This window comes from Nicotiana tabacum, chromosome 4, assembly GCF_000715075.1.
Source record: "Nicotiana tabacum cultivar K326 chromosome 4, ASM71507v2, whole genome shotgun sequence".
Classification (NCBI taxonomy): Eukaryota; Viridiplantae; Streptophyta; class Magnoliopsida; order Solanales; family Solanaceae; genus Nicotiana; species Nicotiana tabacum.
In genome coordinates this window covers 77,112,103-77,139,099 of record NC_134083.1, presented here as the reverse complement: position 1 = coordinate 77,139,099, position 26,997 = coordinate 77,112,103, and the positions used below count along the sequence as shown (strand labels likewise).

Sequence of the window (26,997 nt, the reverse complement as noted above, 5' to 3'; positions counted from 1 at the left end):
AAAAAAATCCTAGTGAAGGAAAAAGAGTACACATATTTAGTAATACGCATTGCTAGCTGCCTCATTAAAAACCTTATAAGGAAAACCCTGTGGGAAAAAATCTTAATAAGGAAAAAAGAGTACATCGCGTATTTTACTCCCCCTGATGAAAATCTTGTTTCAAATATTTAAGTCTCCGCATTTCCAATCTTGTATACCATCTTCTCAAAAGTTGAAGTTGGTAAAGATTTGGTGAATAAATCTGCCGGATTGTCACTTGAACGGATTTGTTGCACATCAATGTTACCATTTTTCTGAAGATCGTGTGTGTAGAATAATTTTGGTGAAATGTGCTTCGTTCTATCTCCTTTTATAAATCCTCCCTTCAATTGGGCTATGCATGCAGCATTGTCTTCGTATAAAATTGTGGGTCTTTTCTCACATTTCAAATCACATTTTTCTCGAATAAAATGAATTATTGATCTCAACCATACGCATTCCCTACTTGTTTCATGAATGGCTATTATTTTAGCATGATTTGAAAAAGTAGCAACAATAGATTGTTTTGTGGAGCACTATGATATGATAGTACCTCCACATGTAAACACGTACCCGGTCTGAGATCTAGCTTTATGGGGATCAGATAAATAACCTGCATCTGCATAGCCAACAAGATCTGCACTATCTTTGTTAGCATAAAACAAACCCATATCAAGAGTTCCCTTTAAATATCGCAATATATGCTTAATCCCGTTCCAATGTCTCCGTGTAGGAGAAGAGCTATATCTTGCTAGTAAATTAATAGAAAATGCTATGTCAGGCCTTGTAGCATTAGCAAGATACATAAGTGCACCAATTGCACTGAGATAGGGTGTTTCAGGACCCAGGAATTCCTCATCCTCTTCTGGAGGTCGGAACGAGTCCTTATTCACTTCAAGTGATCGAACAACCATTGGTGTACTCAATGGGTGCGCTTTGTCCATGTAAAAGCGTTTTAAGACCCTTTCTGTATAGGCATATTGATGCATAAAGATCTCATTTGCTAAATATTCAATTTGCAGTCCAAGACAAAGTTTTGTCTTTCCAAGATCTTTCATCTCAAATTCTTTCTTAAGATATTCAGTTGTCTTTTGGAGCTCTTCTGGAGTTCCAACAAGATTTATGTCATCAACATAAACAGCAAGTATAACAAATTCTAATGCCATTTTCTTTATAAAAATATATGGACAAATAACATCATTTATGTAACCCTCTTTCAACAAATATTCACTGAGGCGATTATACCACATGCGCCCATATTGTTTTAAACCGTACAAAGATCTTTATAATCTGATTGAGTACATTTCCCGAGATTTTGAATATGCTTCAGGCATTTTAAATCCTTCAGGGATTTTCATGTAAATCTTACTATCAAGTGACCCGTACAGATAAGCTGTAACCACATCCATCATATGTATTTCAAGCCTTTCACGTAAGGCTAAACTAATGAGATATCGAAATGTTATGGCATTTATAACGGGTGAATATGTTTCTTCATAATCGACTCCAGGTCGTTGTGAGAATCCTTGTGCGACAAGGCGAGCCTTGTATCTTTCAACTTCATTTTGCTCATTCCTTTTTCGCACAAAAATCCATTTATGACCAACTGATTTTATACCAGCAGGTGTTTGGGCTACTGGTCCAAAGACCTCTCTTTTAGCAAGTGCGTTCAATTCTGATTGAATTGCCCCTTGTCATTTTGGCCAATCAGATCTTTGTTGACATTCTTCAACAGATCGGGGTTCAAAATCCTCACTATCTTGCATAATGTTAAGTGCAACATTATATGCAAAAATATTATCCACCACTATTTCAAATCGATTTAAATTAATCCCATCACCAGTAGAACTTATTAAAAGTTCTTCGCTCACTTGAGTCTCGGGTTTATTGATTTCTTCAGGAATCTCATAACTAATCAGATCTTGGGTCTCTCCAGGACATTCCTTCATAATATCATTTTGATCATTTTTCGATTTTCTTTTTCTAGGATTTCGATCCTTAGAACCCATAGGCCTACCACGCTTCAGGCATGGTTTAGGTTCACTAGCTCTCATGCTAATAGATGGTCCTGCTGGGATATCAATTCGGATAGGCACATTCTCTGCAGGGATATGTGACTTAGTTATCCTTTTCAAATCAGTAAATGCGTCTGGCATTTGATTTGCTATATTCTGTAAATGGATGATCTTCTGGACCTCCTAATTACATATAGGGGTACGTGGATCAAAGTGAGATAATGATAAAACTTTTCACACAATTTCTCTTTTGATTTCCTTTTTCTCTCCCCCTAATTGTGGGAAATTTGTTTCATCAAATCGACAATCTGCAAATCGAGCAGTAAATAAATCTCCCGTCAATGGTTCAAGATAGCGAACAATAGAGGGTGATTCAAACCCAATATATATTCCTAACCTTCTTTTGGGGCCCATCTTACTGCGCTGCAGTGGTGCTACTGGCACATATACAACACATCCAAAAATTCGTAGATGGACAATATTTGGTTCATGACCAAAAACTAATTGTGACGAAAAATATTTATTATAATGTGTTGGTCTGAGACGGATAAGTGATGATGCGTGCAAGATAGCATGACCCCAAACAGTAGTGGGCAATTTTGTTTTCATAAGTAGTGGTCTTGCTATCAATTGCAGTCGTTTAATAAATGACTCTACAAGGCCATTTTGAGTATGAACATAAGCTACCGGATATTCAACTTTTATCCCAACTGATAGACAATAATCATCAAAAGCTTGAGATAAGAATTCTCTAGCATTATCAAGGCGAATAGCCTTTATAGGATAATCTGGGAATTGTGCCCTTAATCAAATTATTTGGGCTAATAACTTTGCAAACGCCAGGTTGCGAGATGATAATAGGCACACATGAGACCATCTTGAAGATGCATCTATTAGGACCATAAAATATCTAAACAACTCACTTGGTGGGTGAATAGGTCCACATATATCCCCATGTATACGTTCTAAGAAGGTAGGAGACTCAATGCCAACCTTCAATGGTGATGGTCTAGTGATCATTTTGCCTTGATAACAAGCATCACAAGAAAATTCATTATTTGTAAGAATCTTCAGGTTCTTTAATAGATACCCACTCGAATTTTCAGTAATTCGTCTCATCATTATTGATCCAGGATGGCTCAAACGGCCATGCCAAAGCACAAAAGTATTTGAATCAGTAAACTTCTGGTTTACGATAGAGTGTGCTTCAACTGTACTAATCTTTGAATAATATAAGCCAGAAGATAAAGTTGATAACTTTTCTACAATGCATTTCTGGCCAGAAATATTCTTTGTAATACAAAGATATTCCACATTCATTTCATCTATTGTCTCAACATGATACCCATTTCGACGGATATCTATAAAACTCAACAAGTTTCTTCGGGACTTGTACAATGCATTATCGATAATAAGTTTTGTTCCCCTAGACAGAAATACAATAGCTCTTTCGGAGCCTTCAATCAAACTTATATTATCAGAAATTGTAGAAATATTTGCTTTTTCCTTATGCAAATAAGAAAAGTATTTCTGATCTTTGAATATGGCATGAGTTGTTCCACTATCAACTACACAAATATCTTCATGATTGGTCTTTGATCCAAACATAATTTGAGGATTATCCATATTCTTCAAAATGACATAAACAAAATAAATATGATAGTAAACATTATAACTTTTATTTATGTACAACAATTACATAACTATACTATCTACTACAAATAACAAAAATTAAAATATTTACATCTCTACAGATTCACTACCGATCACATGACTTGTTTCTCCTTCTGGGAGTGCAAAGTAATCAGCTACATCCAAATGCATGAAGTCTAAATTATCTTCAAAAATAAAATTTGCTTCAGCATTTTTCTCTGTCTTCTTCAGGGAAGCTTGATATAGCTCAACCAGGTGCTTTGGCGTACGGCATGTACGTGACCAGTGCCCTTTTCCTCCACATCTATAGCATGCATTTTCTGGCTTTGCTGCTTGCACCGCTTCATGCTTTTGTTCCTTTCTTTTCCACTGCTGGTGGTGAGGAGGGTTCTTTGGTGCATTATTATTACCACGATTAGACCACGGCCATGACCACGACTGGGGCCACGTCCTCTTCCACGTTTAGCTTGGTGGAAGTTCGTCTCATTCACTTCAGGGAATGGACAAGAACCAGTAGGTCGGCTTTCATGGTTTTTCATTAATAGCCCATTATGTTGCTCGGCTACAAGAAGATGTGAGATAAGTTCAGAATACTTTTTGAATCCCATCTCTCGATATTGCTGCTGCAGGAGCATATTCGAGGCATGAAAAGTGGTGAAAGTTTTCTCCAACATATCATGATCAGTAATATTATCACCACATAGTTTCAATTGGAAAATAATTCTGAACATAGCAGAATTATACTCACTGATAGATTTAAAATCTTGTAGCCTTAGATGAGTCCAATCATAACGTGTATGTGGAAGAACGACCATCTTCAGGTGGTCATATCTATCTTTCAAATTACTCCACAGTATGACTGGATCTTTAACAGTAAGATATTCCATTTTCAGGCCCTCATCAAGGTGATGGCGTAGGAATATCATTGCTTTGGCACGGGCTTGGTTTGATGCCTGATTTTTATCTTTGATGGTGTCTGCCAGACCCATCGCATCAAGATGAATTTCGGCATCAAGCACCCAAGACATGTAGCTTTTGCCCGATATATCCTGGGCTACAAACTCAAGTTTAGAAAGATTTGACATTATTTAGAAAAAGAAAGTTCGTACCTCTGATACTTTCAAAGTATTTTCTCGAGAGGGCAGAGTCTCGTGCTGATAACGTGTTATAAAATAAAGACTGTAAAGTAAAGACAAGTATAGAGAGAAACTGATATATTATTCAAACTTCAAACTTATGTACATAATGAACTGAATTCTCCTTTATTTATAGAAGAAAGGAAGCTGCTACTGCAAGCTGCTGCTCTAAACTGTTGTGCCAGATATAGATAATCTTCTATCATGGGTAATATTTATCCATAACGGAGTACCGAAAGGATAAACTTCTTCAGGAGGCTTATTTTCAATAGAGTACTAAATAGATAAATGTATTTATGGCGGAGTCTTATATGGATAAACTTCTTCAGGAAGCTTATTTACAATGGAATACTAAATGAACATCCATAATATAATATATTCATTACACTAACTAGTATGTATCCCACGTTTGCAGAGGAAAATATGGTTATCAGTCTTCCTATTTTGATTCATTCTTATCTCAAACTAACTTTTGAGGTTGAATTATGTTCCAAGTCCATTTTCTTTAACATAATCGTATCGGCCAACTATAGTGCCTTCTGGTTAATTACGCCAGAAAATATACACTATTTGGTATTACTCAACCCTCTCCCCCAACATTCAGCATTCTCTTCGAGACTATATATATTTACTTAGAAAGTGCATACATGAAACGAACAATTTTATAATTTCATTTACAATAGTTCCTATGCCCCATATCAGAGGATTTAATTATCTTTTCTCTATATCTATGTTATTTCTTTACATGAAAAATATCATTGAAATTTCTTAAAAATTATCTATTTCTTTTGGAGCCTAGGATCTTGATAGTAATTGTACACCTAAAAGGAAGATATTCTTTTCTTTCTTTTGGCAATGTTTTTCTGATTTTGGATTGCCTCCCTCAAGTTATATCAGTGTTATTGTACAGAGTATTAGGCAGTCAGATACTCAGATCTATAATCCTTTTTAGTTTGATGTATGTTAAAGATTAGAAGATCGTCAAATTTATAGATAAAAGAAGTAGCATGGAAGTTTCTCACACCACACGCGCAATATATATATATATATATATATATATATATATATATATATATATATAGAGGTTGAACCTTGAAGCAATCAGAACCAATTTCAAGAGTATTTAGAGTTGTGTTTGGATATGAATATAATTTTGGGTTGTTTTTGAAGTTTTGTGAGTGATTTGAGTGAAAATTTTGAAAAATAATTTTTTGAAGTTTTTTAAATTTTCGAAAATTTTCAAAATACATTTTCAGGTGAAAATTAAAAATTTTATGATCAAACGTTGATTTCGAAAAAAAAGTAAATTTTTTTGAAAAAAAAAATAAAAAATTCTTATGTCCAAAATGACTCTTAATTATACGAAAAATGGCCATATATACTTTTGTACGATTGAAAATAGTTTACAATAATTTAAAAATAACCTCCCTTTCACTATCTGATCATTTCAAACCCTATAGTTATACTATCATTAAAATATACCCTTGTATTGGACGGACTGCCAGGTGGCTTCACAGAATTAAAATGACCCATCCCCATTTTTTTACCCTGTTCATTTTAATATTACCTGGTATCCGACCCATATTCTCCCCCATATACCCTTCAATTTAACCACTGTTTTATAACCTCTTGCCACAGCTAACGTGCTTTATTTTACAGATAACACTCCAATTTTCTATGGACAATTAAATGTAGTTATCATCTAGCTGACCCATCAATATACAGAAATTAAACTCAAACAGGAGTAGTAACAATCAGAAAAACCATTTGGGTCTAACTTCTGATTCCTCCTCTGTCAACTCCCTGTAGTCATACCACTGTCCTCCAGCTTTGCCAATTGGTAGAGGAGGTCGAACAAAAATCTCTACTGGCTTCGGAACATGGACAGCAAAGGTTAGCTCTCCAGCTGTAACTTCTGAAATCGGATCAGATGTTCCGACTGATTTGTTAACTGGTATAACAGAGAACCATCCAAGACCAGATATAGCCACATCGCAGGTAGGTCTATACAGACGCATTAGCAAAAAAATAAGCATATTAGACATCCAGATAGTGCCACAGTTTGTTAGACATGAATGTGCTCACCTCTCAATATCCTCATATTTAATTTGTAACTGGCGCTTCGTTTCAAGTCCCATCCAGCCATCTGCCTTTTCTTTTCCTGTCGGCGGTGTCAATAAAATTCCTAGTTCTTTCTGCAACAATGAGAGATGTTCAAAACGCAAAGTACATATAGAATAAGGGTAGTGATATACCATGTTCTATATCAGTTGTATAAAATTTTCTAAAGGGATTTACAGATAATTGACTACTCTACCTATTGTTTAAGGTTTTGAAATGATACTGAAGTCTCTTTTTGGAACAAAAAGAATATGAAATCATGAATTCTATATCTCACTTTTCCTTTATGCAACACTTTTTTCGTTGAAAAGAAAATATATTAAAGGAACTTCCATACTGCTATCTATTCTGTACTTGCTGGTGCAGTGCTCTTTTCTTTTTGTTTTACATTGCGGTCAATATCCCGAAAAGGTCAAAGGTAGGTATAAAATATAAGAGTTTGGCATTACTTGGTAGAACTCATCTGCTTCTTCAGTAGGCACCATATGAAGTTGCAATGCCTTGGGTCCATAGAATGTCAAGCAAGTCTCTGGGAGAACCTGAAGTAATATCAAAGTGACCGTCAATTGACAATTACTGAATGGAACTGTTTATATATGCAAAAGAGACGAGATCTTTATGAGAAACCTTCAAAACATCGATTCGCACGAGGCCTCCCCAAAATATTGATAATCCACTCAAGCCACTTGATCTCACTCGGTCAGCTATCAGTGACTCCAAGTTTAGCCCAGAACTCTAGTTACATCAGAAAACCAGAAAAGAGAGGAAAATACTTAATTCGCATCACGTTTGGATACAAAAATCTCCTAAAGCAAATGTTGGAGAAAGAACATACTGGAAAAGCTTGACCACGGAGACGACTTTGAGGAGCAAGAGTGGGGAGATCTTCTGCGTGAATAACTGCAGCTTGCCTATGATGAAGATGGACTCCAGGAGTATCATACACTTTCTATATTGTAATAAGCGCATAGAAACTGTTAAAATTTCACTCACATTGGAAGAATCGTCAATCTATGAAGTACTCATCTTTTAACATTGAAAATAAAAATAAAAAGAGAAGAAAGTTAGGATTCATTTAGCAAAAAATTAAGGACAATAGCTTTGGTGACTTCGAGTAATGTCTTTATCTATTGTTACTCCTTATCATTATTTCAAAACTGATTTTGTCATCCCTATCATCAGCGATGTGTAGGTGTGGTTTCCTGGGCTTCGTTTGAGACTCGAAAAAGTTATGAGCAGCCTGAAGTTTTGGTCGAAGTTTTAATACTATTCTAATAGAGTTTCACTGTTGAACTAAATACTCGAGATTTAGGGGGGGGGGGGGGGGGAGGGAATTCTTAATCACAAATTAATTTCCCACGAGTTTAATAAGAGTTCGATAGGATCTCTACCTCTTTAAGATTCAAGAACCACACTTTTACCTTTCCATTTCACCCAGTAATTCAAAAACCATATCAAAAACTATCACTTAAAGGAGTTGAATGATCAGTTGCTAGAGTGAGATATACTTACCCCACCACCAAGGAAAGCATCAATTGGGATTGGACCCAGTGTAGTTCCAGGAACAGCTGATTGTATTGGTTTGTATTTTCGTGCAGTGGCTGCAACTGGATCATTATATGACATTGTATCTGATTACACAGTCGTAGTAAGATATATTAATAGCAGACAAAATAGAAAGATCAAAGCATTGGAAAGAGCAGGTTTAAAGAAGCAGCATGCATTTAAAAGAGAAGACTGAAAATTACTAGTTCCCAATTTGCCATATATAGGTAGGTAGCACATTAATACAGGTCAAAGCAAGATTTCATTGGAAAATTGAAGCAACCATTGCATGGTAAACGTTTATATTAATAATCTATTAAATAAGAAGAAATTGATAAGCTAAAAGAATGCTGTTGGAAGTAATGGAAAAAGCACATCCACATATGAAGTTATGTTGTGCAGGCAAAGTAGTTGATTGGATCTTTCTAGTGATTCTGCAGAACATCATTTCCAACTCGAGATACATTCTAGGACCACAAATACTAGGAGTTGCTCTTGTTTAAAGTGACATAGGAAAAAATAAGAAAAAGCTGAAAATTACAGCACTAGCAACCAAATCTAAGGGATTATGCATTGCAACTTGGATACTGCAGTTGACCCAAAGAAGAAAAAAACACTATAAAGAACTAAACCTATGTATTAAATTGCACACGACAGCCTGATGAATACAGGAGTTCATAAAAGACTTACTTAACAGCGCATTGATGAATGCAGATTTTCCCACGTTTGCTGAGCCCTGAAAATTCAGTAGCACTTGACATTTACGTAAGTTGATTCCAAACCACTAAGAATTAAATTGAAGAATTCATAAAGACCCAGCACAACACAAGAAAATGTGACTAATCATCACATTCCAAGTTTTGGATAAATCTCAGTCCAGTGGTTTGTAAACTCACTAACCAGAATGTATACATCCCTTCCCTGCAGGAAAATATCAACAGAACATTAGTAAACCCTAAAATGACGTGAAAAAGCTAAAAGTAAGCCTATCGTATGTTTGTTTAAGCAGGAAGAAAGTTCCTTGACAAAGTAATATAGATCCTTCAAACTAAAAAAGAAAAGGTTCGCATAAAAGCTGACAGAACAAACAATTAGGCTTGATGCACCGTCCAGAAATACTGTATTGTCTAAGAAAAGACTAATTCAAATTGGAATTTGACTCTCCAAGTAATGAATAATGATCACAAGATATCTAATTTTATTAGAAAGAATTAACAAGACATTAATGCAAGTTACTAGAAAGGTGGATTGATCTTTTACTTAAGGAGATTGATTTGATTCCAATAGGTGTCTTTATTACTACATATTCAGACACAACCTCTTTCCTAGTTAACTTTATCCAGTCTCTGTCTAAAGAGACCCGTCAAACAGAATCACGAGAAATGTCTATTTATTTATCAGCTTATCTAGTAATGAATGCACTAGCATAAACCATGATATAGTAGTTCCAGAAAATATGTGGTTTTTCTTTTGGGGGATACGCACAAAACCAAGGCAGTTTTATCCAGAATAGAAAATTGAAATCTTACATCTTCATAGAGAAGAAACTGACCTTTTTTTCTTTTTGGATTTCTGATACCACCCCAGCGATTCCAACCAATGACTTTGAACTAGTTAAATGAACGCTCAGAACACTGCAAAAAGGAGCATGCTATTTTAGATTTTTATCTCATCCTTTTGTTCTCGGGAGTAGAAGTCTGACGTGACATTTACCTTAACTAGAACCACTAATTAAATGTTAATAATACATGAAGGTGATAATCAAAGTATTGCAAGTGAACATGATCTCCAAAAGGATGATGCAAAGCAATGCTGGTTATAGATGACTAACTGACAATTAGGAATCTCAAAAGCACGCCAACTAACCCAAGCTGAAGCTATAACTCCTATTGCACGTACCGGCATACAAATCTAATATAGAAAGGATACATAATACACCTCAAACTTACTTAAGCTTCTTCTTCATTGTGGCCTCCACAACCCAGTCACCAACACAATTAAGATCAGTTTCTTTTGGAAGAAGATCCACCTTAAGAAAGTGAAATAGAGAGACAAATGTTAGTTGGAATTTACACCTAGTCAATATTGCTTCTACATTGTTAGCATTTTAGCAGAAACAATGGTAGCATAAACTGCATATAACTTAGTTACTATTATTACCTTAGTTATAACCAAAATTATGGGATTTGCACCGGCAAGATCTCGGACACGAGCCAGAAAACTGCCATTGAAGTCTACAATATCAACCTACATGTGATGATCCATGAAAGCACATAGAACGCAAAAAAACACAAATAAACAAACGTTTAGTAGTCGATGACACGAACAGACAAAATGAGAGCCAACAACTACATTTCTTGGTTTCAACATGTAATCAACACCAGTGCGATCAATCTTAAGACTAAAATACGAGCTTTCACGAGGTTGGATGGTAACTCTTCAAGCCATTAGATAAGAGCTTAATTTCTCTAACACTGTTGATTGATGAAACCTTTGCCATCAGCGACTTCATTGCAACAAACTCACTTGTATGACTTAGATAAAGATTAATATTTTTCATGGTGAACTACAATCTCCATTTTTGTTACACGAAATATGCTACTTCAAATTGTTATTATCCGTCTATTACTTCCTAGTTTCAAGGCTGTCAGCTTCATCTAAGATTCCAAATAGTCCACAAATTCAATGCAGGACAAAGCTGAGTAACAGTATAATCATTCAAGTAAGACAGTGAACATATAAATAAAGCAGTCAGGATAAGTTCTATCTGCCAACTGCTTGAAGTCTGAACAGAATATAGAAAAACATAGTTAGATATTCAATCAACACATTATTTGAAACTACATTTTAAAACAGATGATTCAGGTTGAAGAACTCAAATTGATAATAGTCTGGCAGCACCGCAGATTACAACATCATTAAGAAATTACAAACAAATTTATTACGACTTCATAGGGAAAATAAACGAGTAGTTTTTGGGTGGTTACCAATTTAACAATCAAAGCTTTCTCATTGCGTAAATGAGACAGCTTTTCTCGAAGCTCTTCTGCAGTAACAAATTGCTTGCCTCCAGAATAACCTCCATTTCCACCTACTGCAGTAATCATGTGCCCATGAGACAGTAGGCGACATCGTCCACAAAGAACTTTTCTAAGCTGGTGATGCTTCTTTTTCTATATTCCACCAGAAAAATATAAGTTAGAAACCATCAACAGTAAACTCATACAATCCATATCTGGGAAACAACAGTAACAATCTAATAAATTAGTGAAATGATACTTAATAAACTTAAAATCTTCCGGATGATTTAGTTCTGTAACACTTCAAATTAAGGATTTTAGTTATATAAACCAATAGCATAAAGATTTTATCTATCGCTAAATTTTAGTTACCTATTTATACCAGGTTACCAATTAATGCTTGTTATAGAAATTTACCAGTAATTAACTTATAAATGACCTCATTGTGTAAATATCTTTTACATTGTTAGCACATACAACTTAAACTCCAAATTAAACTCCCAAGTCCCAAGATTAAATAGGTGGAATGCATTAGCAAACAAACTAGGAAATTTCAACCAAGTTATAATACCAAATCATATGTCTCCTGGTCAACATAACCCGGGGCATCCACTTCCGAGGTGTGTAACGGAGCTCCACAACCGTAACAGCAAGGAGCCAAGTTGGAAACTTTGAAGATTTTATCTTTCTTCTTCTTTTTCTTCTTAGTGGTGGCTAGCACCGTTGAAGATGCAGCCACAGCCTGTTGGCGTTGAAGGTAAATGTCGCCTCGGGTCGGAGCGGCAGCTCCATATCCCTCGGGTTCGGATTCTGAGACAGCCTGTGATTCTGTGAATTTGCAGAGGATAAGGTTGGGTTTAGGAGTGTGGAATTTGAAGATGTTAAGCTTGCTAGGTGTACAATTAGGAGTTGAAATGTGGCAATTAGGGAGACGGAATGGAGAAATGGAAGATAAGGAGGATAGAGCAAGGAGTTTAGGCGCCATTGCCGACGTAGGCTGTCAATTGTGAAAGGAAGCTCGAAGAGGAGGATATTGAAACTTCTTTCGAGATATTATTCTATGTACTTGGTATTTTTGGGGGAAATGTTATTTTTTCTATTTTATCTAATTGTCATACTACATACATACTAGCTTCTATAAAAGCATAAATTTCACTTATCAAGGACTAATAAGGCGTAGGATATATGTAGGTCATAGGCTAATAATATTATTTGATATTAATAATATGTGGATTGCCAATAATTTCTTACTAATGAAAATTTTAAAAAGTCAACAATGCAAATAATGTAATTTAGATCGGTTTTATTAACACAAGTAAATGCTCAATTCTAGCTTATCTCTTTCGTTTCGAAAACCATGTTTAGGAATTGCAGAAGTCAGAGACTATTTGATCACTTTAATGGCCTGAAAAAGGATAGATGGCCATGTTTATCGAGCAGGGATAAATGATAATCGAGCTTTATCTGTCTATGAATAAGATGTTGCAATGTCAATTTTTATATAGCAAAATTGCTATGGCAGTTCAATTTGAAAAATTGAATCAATGAGAAGATAGAAAAAGAAAGCGGTCTTATAGTAAAGTTAGTAACTAGACATCAATATTTATCCATTCTTGCTACTACCAGTAAAATAAAATAAAGTTACTAACTAGACTATGATTAAGCACTTGTAGTTCTACAACAGAGAAGGCAACACATCATTCTGTTATGCATACTACGTTGAAGTAAAATACAACAAAGAGCAACTAAAAACTGCAGCACTTAAACAGCAATCCCACCACCTATTCCCCTCAAAGACTCAGTCGCTTGTGGAGGAAAAACCACATTATCATATAGAATTCCTGCTATGGCTGCACCAATGAAAGGTCCAACCCAGTACACTGCTTGATTGCCGAAGCTCCCTTTGACAACAGCAGATCCAAATGAGTAAGCAGGGTTCATTGATCCCCCAGTAAATGGGCCCGAAGCCATGACGTTTGCTCCCACAATGAGCCCAATTGTCAATGGCCCAATTGCTCCGTGGACGCAACGTCTAGGATCAGCAGCTGCATAAACTGTGTACACTAAACCAAATGTCATTACACCTTCGAGCACTGCTCCTCCAAAACCAGTCATGTCGTGAGGAATTCCATGTGTCTGAACTTGCTGCAATGATTATAAAAGAGAAAATCAATGTGTAACTTAATCAGCAAATTAGAGAAGAATAGACAAGGCCATTCTAGTATGTTGTTACTTGCTAGAACTTACTGTTGCTAGTAATTACTATTTGCAACACAAGGGAAAGTCTCTTGCAATCATATACTACTCGACTCCAAAAACTAATTCATGGGTGAGAATTGCACACGACTATTCTAGTAGTATGTTGGTAGAACTTAGAGTTGATGGCTGTGATGATCACTCAACTTTGGGAAGTTGGACATCGAAGTCATATAACTTTAGTTTGTCTTTCAAAGTTCACTCAACTTTACCTAGTTCACTAAAACGGTCATTCTTACCAGATTTAGTACTTTCTGTTGAGATCCGACAAATATGACCATTTAAGTGGACTAGGTAAAGTTGAGTGATTTTTGAAAGACAAAAGAAACTTATATGATTTTGATGACCAATTACCTAAAGTTGAGTGACCATTTGAGCCATCAACTCTATAAAACTTAGTGTTACTAGTAACTAAGATTGGTAACACAACTAAAGGGAAAGCCATTTGCAATCATTTAATACTTGATTCCAAAAACTAAGTTACCGGTGAGAATTGCACGCGACCATAAACACTTTAATTTGTAATGGGGTAAAAGGATGAAAAGAACACAAGCAGGGAAATTTCTTGAAATTGAATTGATCTGAAAACTAACCTGGTTAGTGCATTTTAGAACAAGGCAAGCCATGACAGAACCAAGCATCTGAGAAATCCAGTAGAATATGGACATGGGAATACTTATATGGCCTCCTATAGCCATTCCAAACGTGACAGCCGGATTCACGTGGCCGCCCGAGATATTGGCTGATATATACACAGCCACGGACAATGCAAATGCATTTGCAACTGCAACTGCCACTAGGCTAGATGGATCTGATGTCGCATCAGGTGTCATTTTCCCTGTCATCATCCCATCATATATAAGTTACACAACTCAAACCACATTTCACCTTAACAAGTAGAAATGCCATATTATATACACTAATATGAATTATGATTGTGAAAAATTCTGGTAAGTCAGTAGACTAAGAGACAATTGCACAATATTTTACTAAGTGACATTGCTTGATGATCATTATATATGTTTTTGCATAAAATAAGAGAAAGAAGAACTCACTGGTAGACATGGCAGCGCCGGCAGCGGCAAAGACGAAAAGGAAAGTGGAGAGAAACTCTGCGACATAGGATCTAAGAGCATTGGGAGTCACAGAGTGCTGCAAGCGGGAAGCAAGGGACGCCATTTAATGATAATGATCTCACAAGAATTAAGAAGAAGTTGAATTCAATTTTCTCCAAGCGGGAACTTCTATTCAACTATTCTCAAAGAAACCGACCAAATGAAATGACGGTTGAGTGGTTTCCGAAAGTTTATATAGGAGTTGAGGGGAGTTACTAGGATTTACTGCTTGCAACGATTCCTGAAGGATTTCGATTCAAATATTAACCGCCAATTATAAGTGGCTCTTTCTGCTAAACTACCTTTTTTTTCCCTTTCTCTAAAACTAAATTATAAAATTCACCATTTTGGGTAGGGAAAATACCAGCTATGTCCATTTATAAGTACATTATTACAAAAATTGGCCAAAATATTACTAATATTAGCCAATTAGCTAGTTGTAACCTAAAAAAAGTCAAATTATTGCTTTTTCTCAGTGGGTGTTATTAGAATAGATTGTGTACATCTTAAGGAGCTTGAATCTCAGTTTTGGGATAATGTGCTGGAGTTTTGAGGTGATTTGAATTAAAATTTCGAAGTAGAAGATGAACATGACAAAAATGATATGTGTATCATATTTGTATCAAATGAGTATCACATGTACATCCATGTATACCTGCGTATGAGATACATGCGTGATACATGTGTCGCAGAAGAACTTTTTGAACTCGATTTTAACTACGAATTTTGATACCAATTCAGTCCAAATCACCTCCAATCTTCCTCAAAATTTGTATATTAACTCATCTATATGTTTTCAATGAATCTCAACAATACCCATTGAAAAAGGTCCCCTTTTAATCAACTTATTTGCCACCTCATTCATGAAATTTCATTTTCGTCTTGCATCTAATGTTGCTAATCACGCTTTACCTTATTTGCTACCCCATCCATGAAATTTTCTTCCCGTCTTACATTTAATGTTGTTAATCACGCTTAAAAATATGGAAGGAGATCTTTGTGTGTGATTCTTGGAGAGAAAAAACCTTATTTCTTTGGGTTTTTAATTTTTATATGTACTTGGCTAGTTTGGGTAAGTATAATTAGGTTGGTAAGTTAGGATTTTTTTGGGATATTTCTGTAAAATTCCTTTTTGTGTACTTGTTGGGCTGTTCGAAAAATGGACCATCAAAATTTTTGTTTCACAGAGGCCATTATGATCAGCAGCTTCAGGAGGAAAAAATTTAAAAAGAGAACCATCTATTTAAGCTGACGTGGTAAATGAATAAATGGAGTACTAACTAAAATAAGGATATGATTAAAAAAAAAGTAAACATAAAATAAAACGTGCAATTAAAGAGACGACGACAGTAATTCAATATCATAAAGGTTTCTTATAGTCCAAAGTTGTGCATTAAATTAAATACATGTGTGAGATGGAGAGACAAGAACGAAGAGCTCATTCCCTGGCGTATTGTGTGGAGGATTATTATTGTCCACATTTTATTTACTTAGTGAAAAGTGGCTTAGTTACAAATACTTATAAAGAGTAGCAGAGTTTTAAAATAGCAGGACTAAAAGTGGCTATTTCTGCACTTCAGCCAAATAAAAGGCTATGATTATTTCCTAGGATTTGTTTGGGCCAAAGAGGCCCATTATATCAATGGGTCGGGATTCAACCGGAGCGGGTCACTAGTATGAATGTCAACAGGTTCTAAAGAAATTCAATTTTCGTGCTATCGGAGAATAATGGCAGCTGGAGAGGAAGTAAAACAACTGGAAGATTGCACAGTCGCCAAGTCAGTTTCCTTCTCTTTTCAATATCGAATTTCTCGGTCCCTTTTTTTGTGTTCTGTATAGAAATTTGACGTTCTTGTATCTGGAAATTTTCTCAAACCATAGGCATGCTTTTTCCCCATACTTTTCGCCTGTTAGGACAGTAGAAAAGAGATTTTTCTAGAAATCTTCTATGCTTCTCCCTTCAGAAAACCTAACTTAAGGATGTCAAATTGGCCAAGGGGAAAATTGGTAACAATTTCAGTACTCGATTTTCATTCTTTATCATCTCAAAAAATACTTGACAATCAAATTAATAAACTAAAATCCACAATGCTAAAGCATTTTCCTCTCCATTTTATTAAGTTGTACTCTAAAATGGATCTGGAATGAAGATCATGAAGACTAGGGTTGAAATCCCGTCAGAGGTCATTGTTTCCATCTCCCTAAACCTTAGTGGAATAGTCGAGGTGTGTGCAAGTTAAGTTATAAAAACATGTTTCACCAAAATTAAAAAACAAACATAACGAAGTAACATACCTAAGAAAATGTTGAGGGTGTCAAGAAGAAGGCTACCTACCTTAAGATTAAGGGAAGTCGAACCTTGTTTTAATTTGGGAGAGAGATATATTAAAGAGGCATTGAGGCTGTCCCTCCATCCCTTTTTCCTTTTTGGTCTGTCAAAAAGATTTGATCTATTTCCTTGTATGATTCTTGTTTCTCCAACAATTTCAACAAATATAAGCTAACCTATTTCATGTGACATTTTACCAATGAATCTTCACTTTTTGACATTTGAAACCACCATCTTAAACGCTTGTTTTGTCAAACATATTATTCTTAATAACCACATCGGTGTAAGTAGGTCATGCTTCAGAGGGCGGAGGTAGTACCAAATCTAAATGTTTTATTCAATAGGAAGATTTGGTTAATGTGAAAGAGAAAGAGCGAGAAAGAACAATGCTATCAGTATAATGTTCTTTGTCGCACCCCCATTGGCGGAGCCAGGAATTCAAAGAAGGGGATTAAAAAAAAACAAGAATGTCACGCCTAGGATTAGAACTTGTGACCTAAAGCAATTTTTGAACCCCTTTTGCCATTGCACTACAATTTTTCCTGCCGAGGGGATTCGACAGTTTATATATGATAAAAGAAATTGTGTTGTCAAAAGCTCATTTAAGGCGCACTTAAGCCTTGAAGCTCATAAAAGCTCAGGGAGGACGCTTCTCCTCATATAAGCTACACTTCAATCTAGGAAAGCCACTAAAGCGTGCACTTTGTTGCCCATGAGTTCTGTCTTGAATCGGTCTGTACTAAACAACAAATATAATCGGCAACTAAGTGTATTAGTTGTTAAGGAAAATATCACGAGTGAATTTGTTACTCTTTTTTCTTGAATTCAGATATCATTATGACCTTTCCATCATTGTGCCTTTTTTACTGAAGCTCACACTTCAATTGTACTTTGCGCTTAAAGCCCCAAAGGACTTGGATCGCTTTTTAGAGCTTTTCGCCTTTGACAACACTGATTTTTACCCTATTTACATAGTATAATATTAGGATGAAAGGGATTCAACTGAATCCCCTTGCCACCCCGTTGCTTCACCCCTGCACACCCCTCTTGTTCCCATCTGTAGTTCCTGTGTAGGGTCAGCATGCCTTGTACTGCAGATGATAGCAGTATCATACAGTGAAATGTGAACAGGTAATTATGAGAAACCAGTATGATGGTTGAGATTTCTCCACATCTGGTCTGGTTGAATATCTGATGTCACTGATTATGTGCTCTATCTTCCAAGGTGGCTATTTGCTCCATTTTAGCATATATCTTTCTTTTCTATCGGGCATATGCTCTTTGGTGATGAACTTTCATGAGCTTCTGCTGATTATCATGTTGTATAATATTACAATCACGTTCATCTTGTTATTTGAAGTACTCTTCTTTGATAGAGTTCAGTCTCGTTATTTCGTCATGTAGTTTTCAGACAACTTCAAGCTGTTAGTGGTCATGCTCTTCTACCTTTATCGTTTTAAGTATTTTCTAGCCCTGAACATATCTAAGTCTTTTCAGCCGTTAGGAGCTTGTATGATGATTTTCTCCTAGGTAATTTTTTTTTTTTTTTTTAAGGAAAAGGGTAAGAAAGTGGAATATTATTGACCTCCATGAGGATTGCAGTTGTGGCGTAATTTGTCATATGTATCAAGCAGTTATTATATCCCTCTTCCATTGTATTCTTAAAATCAACAATGGAAAATTCAATAGTCATGAACATCTCTGCGTATCTATCGTGCCGAGAACTTGAAATTTGTGCTCTTAATAATTGTTTTTCTCCCTGGAAAACTGCAAGTCCCAAACATAATGTTTGTATCTATCATCGGAGAGGATGAATTCATGCTGTTGATACTTTATTTTATTGAAATTGGCATAATCATGAATGCTTGTATATGCGTCGTGTTGCTCGTCTTATTTATTCTAGTAGAAGTTTTTCTTGTCTGATATTTGAATTATTGCAGTGCTCTGGGTACATGGGTTTTCTCTGTAGCTGGTGCATTGCTTGCAATTCCAGTGGGCATAAAACGGAAATCTTTGGGACCCCTTGTATTCTTTGGAACAACTGGTACGATGCTAGATATAATTATGGGAATCAATGCCTGTGTAAGAGAACACGCAGAACACCAAATGAAACTTTTGGAAGAAGCACAAAGATCTGCAGCTGTTGATCCCTTGGCTGATGATGCAACCGAACATTGATGGCATTTAGGTCGTTTGGACTTTGGCTTCAACGAATAGCTGAGACTTCGTGTAGCATTTTGAGTACTGTTGGCCATCAGTTTACGGTTTACCTGGCTTGTAACTTCCATATTCTCATTTGCCGAAAAGAGGTCAAATAATGTATTGTGATGTGGCTACAGAACTTTTTTCTCTTACAAAGATTTCTATTAGTACCATGTAGAAGTCCAGAGAACACTTCATCACGGCCTGATGGTTTTCTAGTTACTGTTAAATTGTTTTCATGCCTTGCTTTTTGTTTTAGATCCTTGTACTTGGGTGAGGAAAGAAGTTCAGAGAACCTCTTACTCTATTTATTTCATTATTATTGCGGCAAAATGGGACTAACATGACCGTAATATTCTCTACTACAACCTCCAGCAAGACAGCAACGCATTCAAAGTACTCCAAGCTCTATGTAACCACAAACACAAAATTTGATTCTCCCAATGCAAGTAGAAACATATTGAAGAGGATAAATAGTTAATTGGGTTATCAACCATCTCAAATCTTAAAAATAACTCACCACATTCAAATATCCGCTTACATTTAAGACTTTGGCGTCAAAGATTAACATGGTGGCACAGCTATAGCGTAGTGTTGCAGTGAACTGTAGTTAGAATCTGAAGTCTTTGTTGAATGTGAAAAGGCACCAATTAGCTTTTAGATGAAATAAATGAAGTCTTTCTTTGAAAGAATAGCTTTCTATACTGTTTAAAAATGATATGAGATCACCAAGGTTTCCATTTGCACGTACAATCTTCCACTTTAGGACGTTCTTTTGTCAAGGGATCCGCCCCTATATTATTCTTAATTACTCCTTTCAAGGAGTCTAGAAAAGGAACTCCGACTGATGAAGTTTATGAAGAACAAATGAACTCTGCTGAAAATATTGATATTTGATACATTTAAGCACTCCTATACTAAATTGAATTCAGATGTGAAGGATGGTAGAGAAACAGAGATCATCTCATACCTCCCATATTCGCAATCTCTTGTTGCGTTAATAGTAACTTTAAATTTCAAAGGACTGTTATTCTCCTGTTGTAGTAGCAACTTCAATAAAATTAACCAAACCAAATAGAAATTTGGACTTAAATCGAATTTATTATTTTCTTTCAATTCCTTGCCCTCGTTGGTGCTTTTGTCAGTCACTGCAATACCTTCCCCAGCAGCATTATGTTCAAGCACAGTCCTTTCAACCGTGCCATTCCTTCTGAAGACTAAATTTGGAGCATGATCTATTCCATCCTTCAGCCTTTTATAGCACGAGAGCACTTCCTCAGCTCTGATGTTTCCAAACAACACTTCAGCTGCCTTGTTTTTAACAAGAAGTGGAGCATACATTGAATCATCCCACACATATAGCTGCAAAATTGAGATAGTAAATTTTAAAAAAAACTTTCAAATAAACAAAGATAAACTAAGAATAAGAGGTTAGGTGCGCTTATGACACTTGAGCTAATTTCTGCTCTAAAATACATTTCACCCCTGTCCATCATTATAATTGAGTGATTGAAATGCCAATTAATTTGAGAAATCATCTATGATACTGGTGTCAGCTAGAATTAAGTTTAAGTACCAAAATAAAACATAAATAATTCAGGTGTCAATCACCACGGTTTGCAAAGAAAAACACAATATAAGCAGTCATGGTAAGTTTTCCTGAGCTAATTTTTACAAGAAAAAAGAATGTTACCAATTGAAAAGAAAATCTTACCATGAAAGGCCGATATATCGTGCTTACAACATGAAGGTGATTGGAGCTCTCCTGACAATAGAGTGATGCGGCATTTTTAACACTGCCTGAACTGTTGCAAACCAGGACGATATAGCAGTTGCTAAATGTTATAGGCATATCATCCGCATAGATATGAAAAGAGGACTGGTTAAGCTTTTCCTCTTACCTAGTTTCGTAACTTAAAGGAGTACCACAGAGATGGCAGCCAGCCGTAATTAGATCGTCAGCCACGTCACAATCTGAGTGCATGTATAGTCTCTTGCTAATGAACATGCTTTCAGTAGCCGATTCAGGAAGATGTCTCCACGTAATTGGCAGAAATACTTCACCGACAGATGCATACAAGGTTACCTTGGAGGAATCAGGAAGATTAGATAAATCTTTAAGAGAGACACAACCCTGAGATTTTGTCTCTTCGTGCACTTTCCAATTTATTGATGGCTGTTTCCGCTGTGAATACATGAAGCCAACATTCATATATTTCATAAAGCAAGCCGATTTACAAAAATCGTTCAACTGCAGTCACTTGACAAGAGATGTGAAGTAATACATGAGCATGCACCTATCACCGTCATATGGATATCAAACGATCTTGAATAGTATAACAACAACAACAACAACAACAACAACAACCTAGTGAGTTCCCACAAGTGGGGTATGGGGAGGGTAGAGTGTACGCAGACCTTACCCCTGCCCCGGAGGGTAGAGAGGCTGTTTCCGAAAGACCCTCGGCTCAAGAAAACGAAAAGAGACAAGAGAGACAGAATGTTAGTACTATCAACAGAACCATATGAGCAATAACAACAGCATAAGAAACAGAAAATAGATGAGAAATAATAACAAAAAACAGTGAATAAAGCCCGATACTATGAAAAAAGAAAGAATAGTGTGGATACAACAATAATCGGTAGCAGCCTAGGACCCAACCTTATCAGACCAGCCTCCCCCCGGACGAACCCTTATCAGCTACCTTCTATCCTAACACCCTAATGCTCGACCTCCACACCTTCCTATCAAAGGTCATGTCCTCGGAAATCTGAAGCCATGCTATATCCCGCCTGATCACTTCTCCCCAATACTTCTTAGGCCGCCCTATCCCTCTTCTCGAACCCGCCAAGGCCAACCGCTCACACCTCCTGACCGGGGCATTTGGGCTTCTCCTTCGCACGTGCCCGAACCATCTAAGCCTCGCTTCCCGCATCTTGTCATCCACAGGGGCCACACTCACCTTCTCACGAATATCTTCATTCCTAATCTTATCCATCCTGGTGTGCTCGCACATCCACCTCAACATCCTCATCTCTGTTACTTTCATCTTCTGGATATGTGAGTTCTTAACTGGCCAACACTCTGCCCATACAACATGGCCGGTCTGACCACCGCTCTATAAAACTTTCCTTTGAGTATCGGTGACACTTTCTTGTCACACAGGACTCCAGATGTTAACCTCCATTTCATCCACCCCACCCTTATACGGTGTGTGACATCCTCGTCGATCTCCCCATCCCCCTAAATAACCGACCTAAGGTACTTGAAACTGCCTCTCCTGGGGATGACCTGTGATCCAAGCCTCACGTCCAAGCCCGCTTCTCTCGACTCAACGCCGAATTTGCACTCCAGGTATTCTGTCTTAGTCCTGCTCAACTTGAAACCCTTAGACTCAAGGGCCTGTCTCCAAACCTCCAGCCTCTCATTAATGTCGCGTCGCGTCTCATCAATCAGAACTATATCATCAGCGAACCACATACACCATGGCACAACATTAAGAAAATACAAATCAGCAATAACAACCATTTAAAAGCCATAGGTTTCTTCCATCAGAAGAGGTATAATTCAAGATGGCAATAAAGAATATGAAAGAAGTACCAATAGCAAGTAATAGCAAGACAATATATTTAGAGAACTAGCAATAAAGAGTATGAATGGAGTACTGATAACAAACTAAGGAAGTAATGATGTCAAGTAATAACAAAACAAGATATGCGATAATAGCAAACTCAGGATAAAAGGGTACCATACTAACACTAATACTATCGAGCTAATGAAGACAAAGGGAAACGCACGACCACCTACTAACCTTCTACCCTAATCCTCAACCTCCACCCTACTATCCAGGGTCATGTCCTCGGTTAGCTCAAGTTACGTCATGTCCCGCCTGATCATCTCTCCCCAAGATTTCTTTGGCCTACCTCTACCCTTCCTCGTACCCCCAAGACCAACCTCTCACACCTCCTGACTAAGGCATCTGTGCTTCTCCTCTTAACATGACCGAACCATCTCAGCATCGCCTCACGCATCTTTTCCTCCACATGGGCCACCTCACCTTATCCTGAATAACTTCATTCATAATCCTATCTAACCTAGTATGCCCACACATTCATCTTAACATCCTCATTTCAGCTACTTTCATCCGCTGGACATGGGAGCTCTTGACATGCCAGTACTCTGCTCCATACAACATAGTCGGTCTAACCAATACCTTGTAGAACTTATCCTTAAGTGTCAACGGCACATTCTTATCGCACAAGGCATCGGAAGCGAGCCTCCACTTCATCCACCCTGCTCCGATACGATGTGTGACATCCTCATCAATCTCCCCATAATTCTGAATTATAGACCCCAGATACTTGAAACTCTCTCTCCCGGCGATGACTTGCGTATCAAGCCATACATCTCCGTCCGCTTCCTAGGTAACACTGATGAACTTGCACTCCAAGTATTCTGTCTTGGTCCTACTCAACTTGAAACCCTTAGACTCAAGGTTATGTCTACAGACTTCCAGCCTCTCATTAACACCACCTCGCGTCTCATCAATCAGGACTATGTCATCTGCAAATAACATGCACCAAGACACCTCCCCTTGAATGTGTCGCGTCAATGCGTCCATTGCCAAGGAAAACAAAAACGGGCTAAGTGTTGATCCCTGATGCAGCCCCATCTCAACCGGGAAGTACTCAGAGTCTCCTCCTGTACTCAGAGTCTCCTCCTGATGTCCTAACCCGTGTCTTAGCTCCATCATACATGTCCTGGATCACTCTAATATACGCTACAGGCACCCTCTTATAGCCTGTTTGGCCAAACTTCTAAAATCTACTTATTTTGATAAGTGCTTTTTTCAAAAGTGCTTTTCAAAAAAGTACTTTTGGTGAGAATCGGTTTGTGTTAGGCTAATTAATTTGAAAAGCACTTTTGAGCAGTAATTAGTGTTTGACCAAACTTTTGAAAACTGCTTCTAAGTGTATATTTCTCAAAAGTGCTTCTCAAAAAAGTGCTTTTGGAGAGAAGCTACATTTTTCTGCTTCTCCTCAAAAGCACTTTTTTCCTTCTAAAAGCTTGGCGAAACACCTCAATTTTTTGCCAAAAGTGTTTTTGGCCAAAAAAGCACTTTTGACCCAAAAACAAACTTGGCCAAACAGGCTATTAGCCTCCAAACATCTCCATAGGATCTCTCTTGAGACTTTGTCATAAGCATTTTTATAGTTAAGCTAAAATTAAAAAATATTCAAATTACTCTTTCCTTTATTTTCTGGGTAGATACAATAGCAATTGAAACAAAATAGGAGCAAACAATTCAAAACATTTTTATTAAATCATTAACTTTTAATGTCCTAGTAGAGACATGGAAATTTTCTATAAAGAAACACTAGACTAGAGGAAAGTTTTTAGATATAGGGGATGTCCATTTAGTTTCACTAAACTAGAGTGGAGGTCCGCGTAATTCACCCAAAGTTAAATTCATTAATTAAATAAAGATGAAAGGCACTTATTGGTTGGTGCAAGATAAAGCAGCCCTGAACTACATAACAGAGGAAAAGGGAGTCTAAAAATAACTCTTTTGTTGCATACATACATACATCCAAATTTTGGTTTTCATCAGTGTGGAGACTGATTAAGGAGAAAAAGAGAAACCCCCTACATCTCAGCCCTGCATAGGAAGGGCATAGGGAAGAAATAAATTTGAGAAGGAGAAGAGGCTGCTCGTTAAATAAACTCTTAGTCTCTACTCAAGTGTTCGCAACTGAAAATTAGCACGGAAGTTCCAAGAGAAAGAGGAAACCTGATGGTCGTTTAATTCAACAGCAGCCCCCTGCTGTAGCCATCTAACAATTTTCAGAAGCTTATCCTTTGCTGCCACACCAATTCGACAGCTGCGCAACAACTCGTCTCCACCTGTAAAGACAATAAATCAATATCTTAGCGAGGTCTGCCCCAGGAAAACTTTAATCGAGCCGCTTATCTGCAAAGAGTAGTTTACAGAAATTGAGTGTCCAGTAATGTATCAATGATACTCCAAAGCCAGATCATATCTACCAAAGACAATGCATAACAGCCTCATGAATTCATCAAACTCAACCGTGTACTTCTAATAGCTAAAGAGTGCGTGTGTGTGTGTGAGAGAGAGAGAGAACCTTTAGAAACAAGTGACTTGTATGAACGGACTACATAGAGAGAGAGAGAGAGAGAGAGAGAGAGAGAGAGAGAGAGAGAGAGAGAGAGAGAGAGAGAGAGAGAACCTTTAGAAACAAGTGACTTGTATGAACGGACTACACATTGCAAAGTTGAGCAATGTACAGTTCTAGCCTCGATTAATCCGCCAACTCTTGTAATCTTAACATCTGAAATTGAAAAGAATAATAAATACATTACCTCTGGAGCATCAATATTATTTGGAAACCAAAGTTTAGAACACCCAAACCACATATTCAACAGTATTCAGATAATACTTTTCAGCAGATAAACCAGTTCAACAAACACAAATATAGCAAATTCCATGTAAGTAAGAAGCAGAGAGGAAAGAAAGCTATATGAGTTAATCAATTCAGAAGATCCTTTAAGGCAATGACCGAGCAGTGAGCACCAATTACACCACAATCGAATTCATGACTGCAAAATGAAACTTGCAATTATCAAAGTGATGTTCGTAAATCAATAAGAAAGCCTGCCTATTGTCGTTTATGCTTCTTGTGAGCTTATTACTGAAATCCAAATCCCATCTTTATTCGTGTTAGCTGTTTATATGTTCAGTGGTAAAATATGCCACAGGCGACAAATTGCAACAAAAATTACAATCTTGGATAGAGCAAATTAGTTGGTAGCGAGCACTGTCATTGTTTTTGAATTGAACTATATTATCTATACTAATTCTCCACTCATGGTAAAAAAACAAAAACAGAATAGCGGATGCAGTGGTAAACCTTTTTTTTTTCTTTCTGAAATATAACTTAAAAAAACTTACTTTGAAGCAAAATGACATCGCCAGCAACAAATTTGGAGGCCAAATGTTTCTGCCAAATTGAAACAGGGAAAAAAGGGCGGGAGTCATCGCCCACCTGTATGTCCGTCCTAATAACCTCTGCTCCACCTTTTCTCCATAACTTGTACTGCAAAATACCTAAGGCCATGAATAAACCAACTCATCCTTATATATATAATTCAGTAAATTAACCAACTCATCCTAAGTACCTAAGGCCATGAATAAACAATAGAGAGAAAGTAAAAGTACCTGAATTGGGATGATATTGTGAACCAAAACGAGGAGCTGGACGTACTCGCCGATGTGAACTGCTGCTTTAGAGAGGTCAATTAGAGGACCGTAGCATACAATTGCCGCCATTTTCTTCCTTTTTGGTTTTTGCTCATGTTTTCTTCCTGCCTTCTTCTCTCTCTTTTGGGGCTTTTCATGACCCGACCCGCTGTTCGCTGTTATACAAGGGTCACGGGCTATAATATATTTTTCCGAGAGTTCACTTCTATAGAATCAATCGGAGGGAGTTTTTCAAATAAGATTTTCAGGATCTTGCTAGTTACCACTAGCTTTTATTTAAAAGTTTATGGCAATTGTTTAAAAATAA

General features: G+C 36.9%; 3 protein-coding genes and 1 long non-coding RNA gene across 7 annotated transcripts; 1 reads left to right on the top strand and 3 right to left on the bottom strand.

Annotated features, from left to right (window-relative positions):
- Positions 1-6,428: 6,428 nt before the first annotated feature.
- On the bottom strand, positions 6,429-12,647 carry LOC107785662 (putative nitric oxide synthase). Of its 4 annotated transcripts, none has more exons than XM_016607013.2 (13): positions 12,080-12,614; positions 11,476-11,661; positions 10,649-10,735; positions 10,438-10,517; positions 10,041-10,122; positions 9,389-9,409; positions 9,179-9,224; positions 8,456-8,574; positions 7,779-7,892; positions 7,571-7,678; positions 7,393-7,482; positions 6,908-7,017; positions 6,429-6,826 (listed from the first exon to the last, which is right to left on the bottom strand). In XM_016607013.2, exons 1-13 carry the CDS (start codon positions 12,491-12,493, stop codon positions 6,577-6,579), a joined length of 1,707 nt encoding a protein of 568 aa, XP_016462499.1. In that variant the 5' UTR covers positions 12,494-12,614; the 3' UTR covers positions 6,429-6,576. The 4 variants fall into 4 exon arrangements, with proteins under 4 accessions (XP_016462499.1, XP_016462500.1, XP_075108144.1 ...); XM_016607014.2 differs by having other exon boundaries at positions 8,456-8,550; XM_075252043.1 differs by lacking the exon at positions 9,389-9,409 and having other exon boundaries at positions 9,179-9,241; positions 10,037-10,122; positions 12,080-12,647.
- Positions 12,648-13,061: 414 nt separating this feature from the next.
- On the bottom strand, positions 13,062-15,042 carry LOC107785653 (putative aquaporin TIP5-1). The gene is made up of 3 exons (XM_016606999.2): positions 14,820-15,042; positions 14,358-14,602; positions 13,062-13,653 (listed from the first exon to the last, which is right to left on the bottom strand). The coding sequence occupies exons 1-3, from the start codon at positions 14,941-14,943 to the stop codon at positions 13,270-13,272; spliced, it is 753 nt and encodes a 250-aa protein (XP_016462485.1). The 5' UTR covers positions 14,944-15,042; the 3' UTR covers positions 13,062-13,269.
- Positions 15,043-16,517: 1,475 nt separating this feature from the next.
- LOC107785661 (uncharacterized) lies at positions 16,518-19,566 on the top strand. Its single transcript, XR_012708815.1, has 2 exons — positions 16,518-16,657; positions 19,149-19,566. It is a non-coding gene; the product is annotated as an uncharacterized LOC107785661 (long non-coding RNA).
- A 629-nt stretch (positions 19,567-20,195) lies between these two features.
- On the bottom strand, positions 20,196-26,902 carry LOC107785658 (uncharacterized). The gene is made up of 7 exons (XM_075252039.1): positions 26,649-26,902; positions 26,382-26,526; positions 25,660-25,761; positions 25,203-25,315; positions 21,312-21,595; positions 21,125-21,215; positions 20,196-20,772 (listed from the first exon to the last, which is right to left on the bottom strand). Exons 1-7 carry the CDS (start codon positions 26,757-26,759, stop codon positions 20,323-20,325), a joined length of 1,296 nt encoding a protein of 431 aa, XP_075108140.1. The 5' UTR covers positions 26,760-26,902; the 3' UTR covers positions 20,196-20,322.
- Between the last annotated feature and the right edge of the window lie 95 nt (positions 26,903-26,997).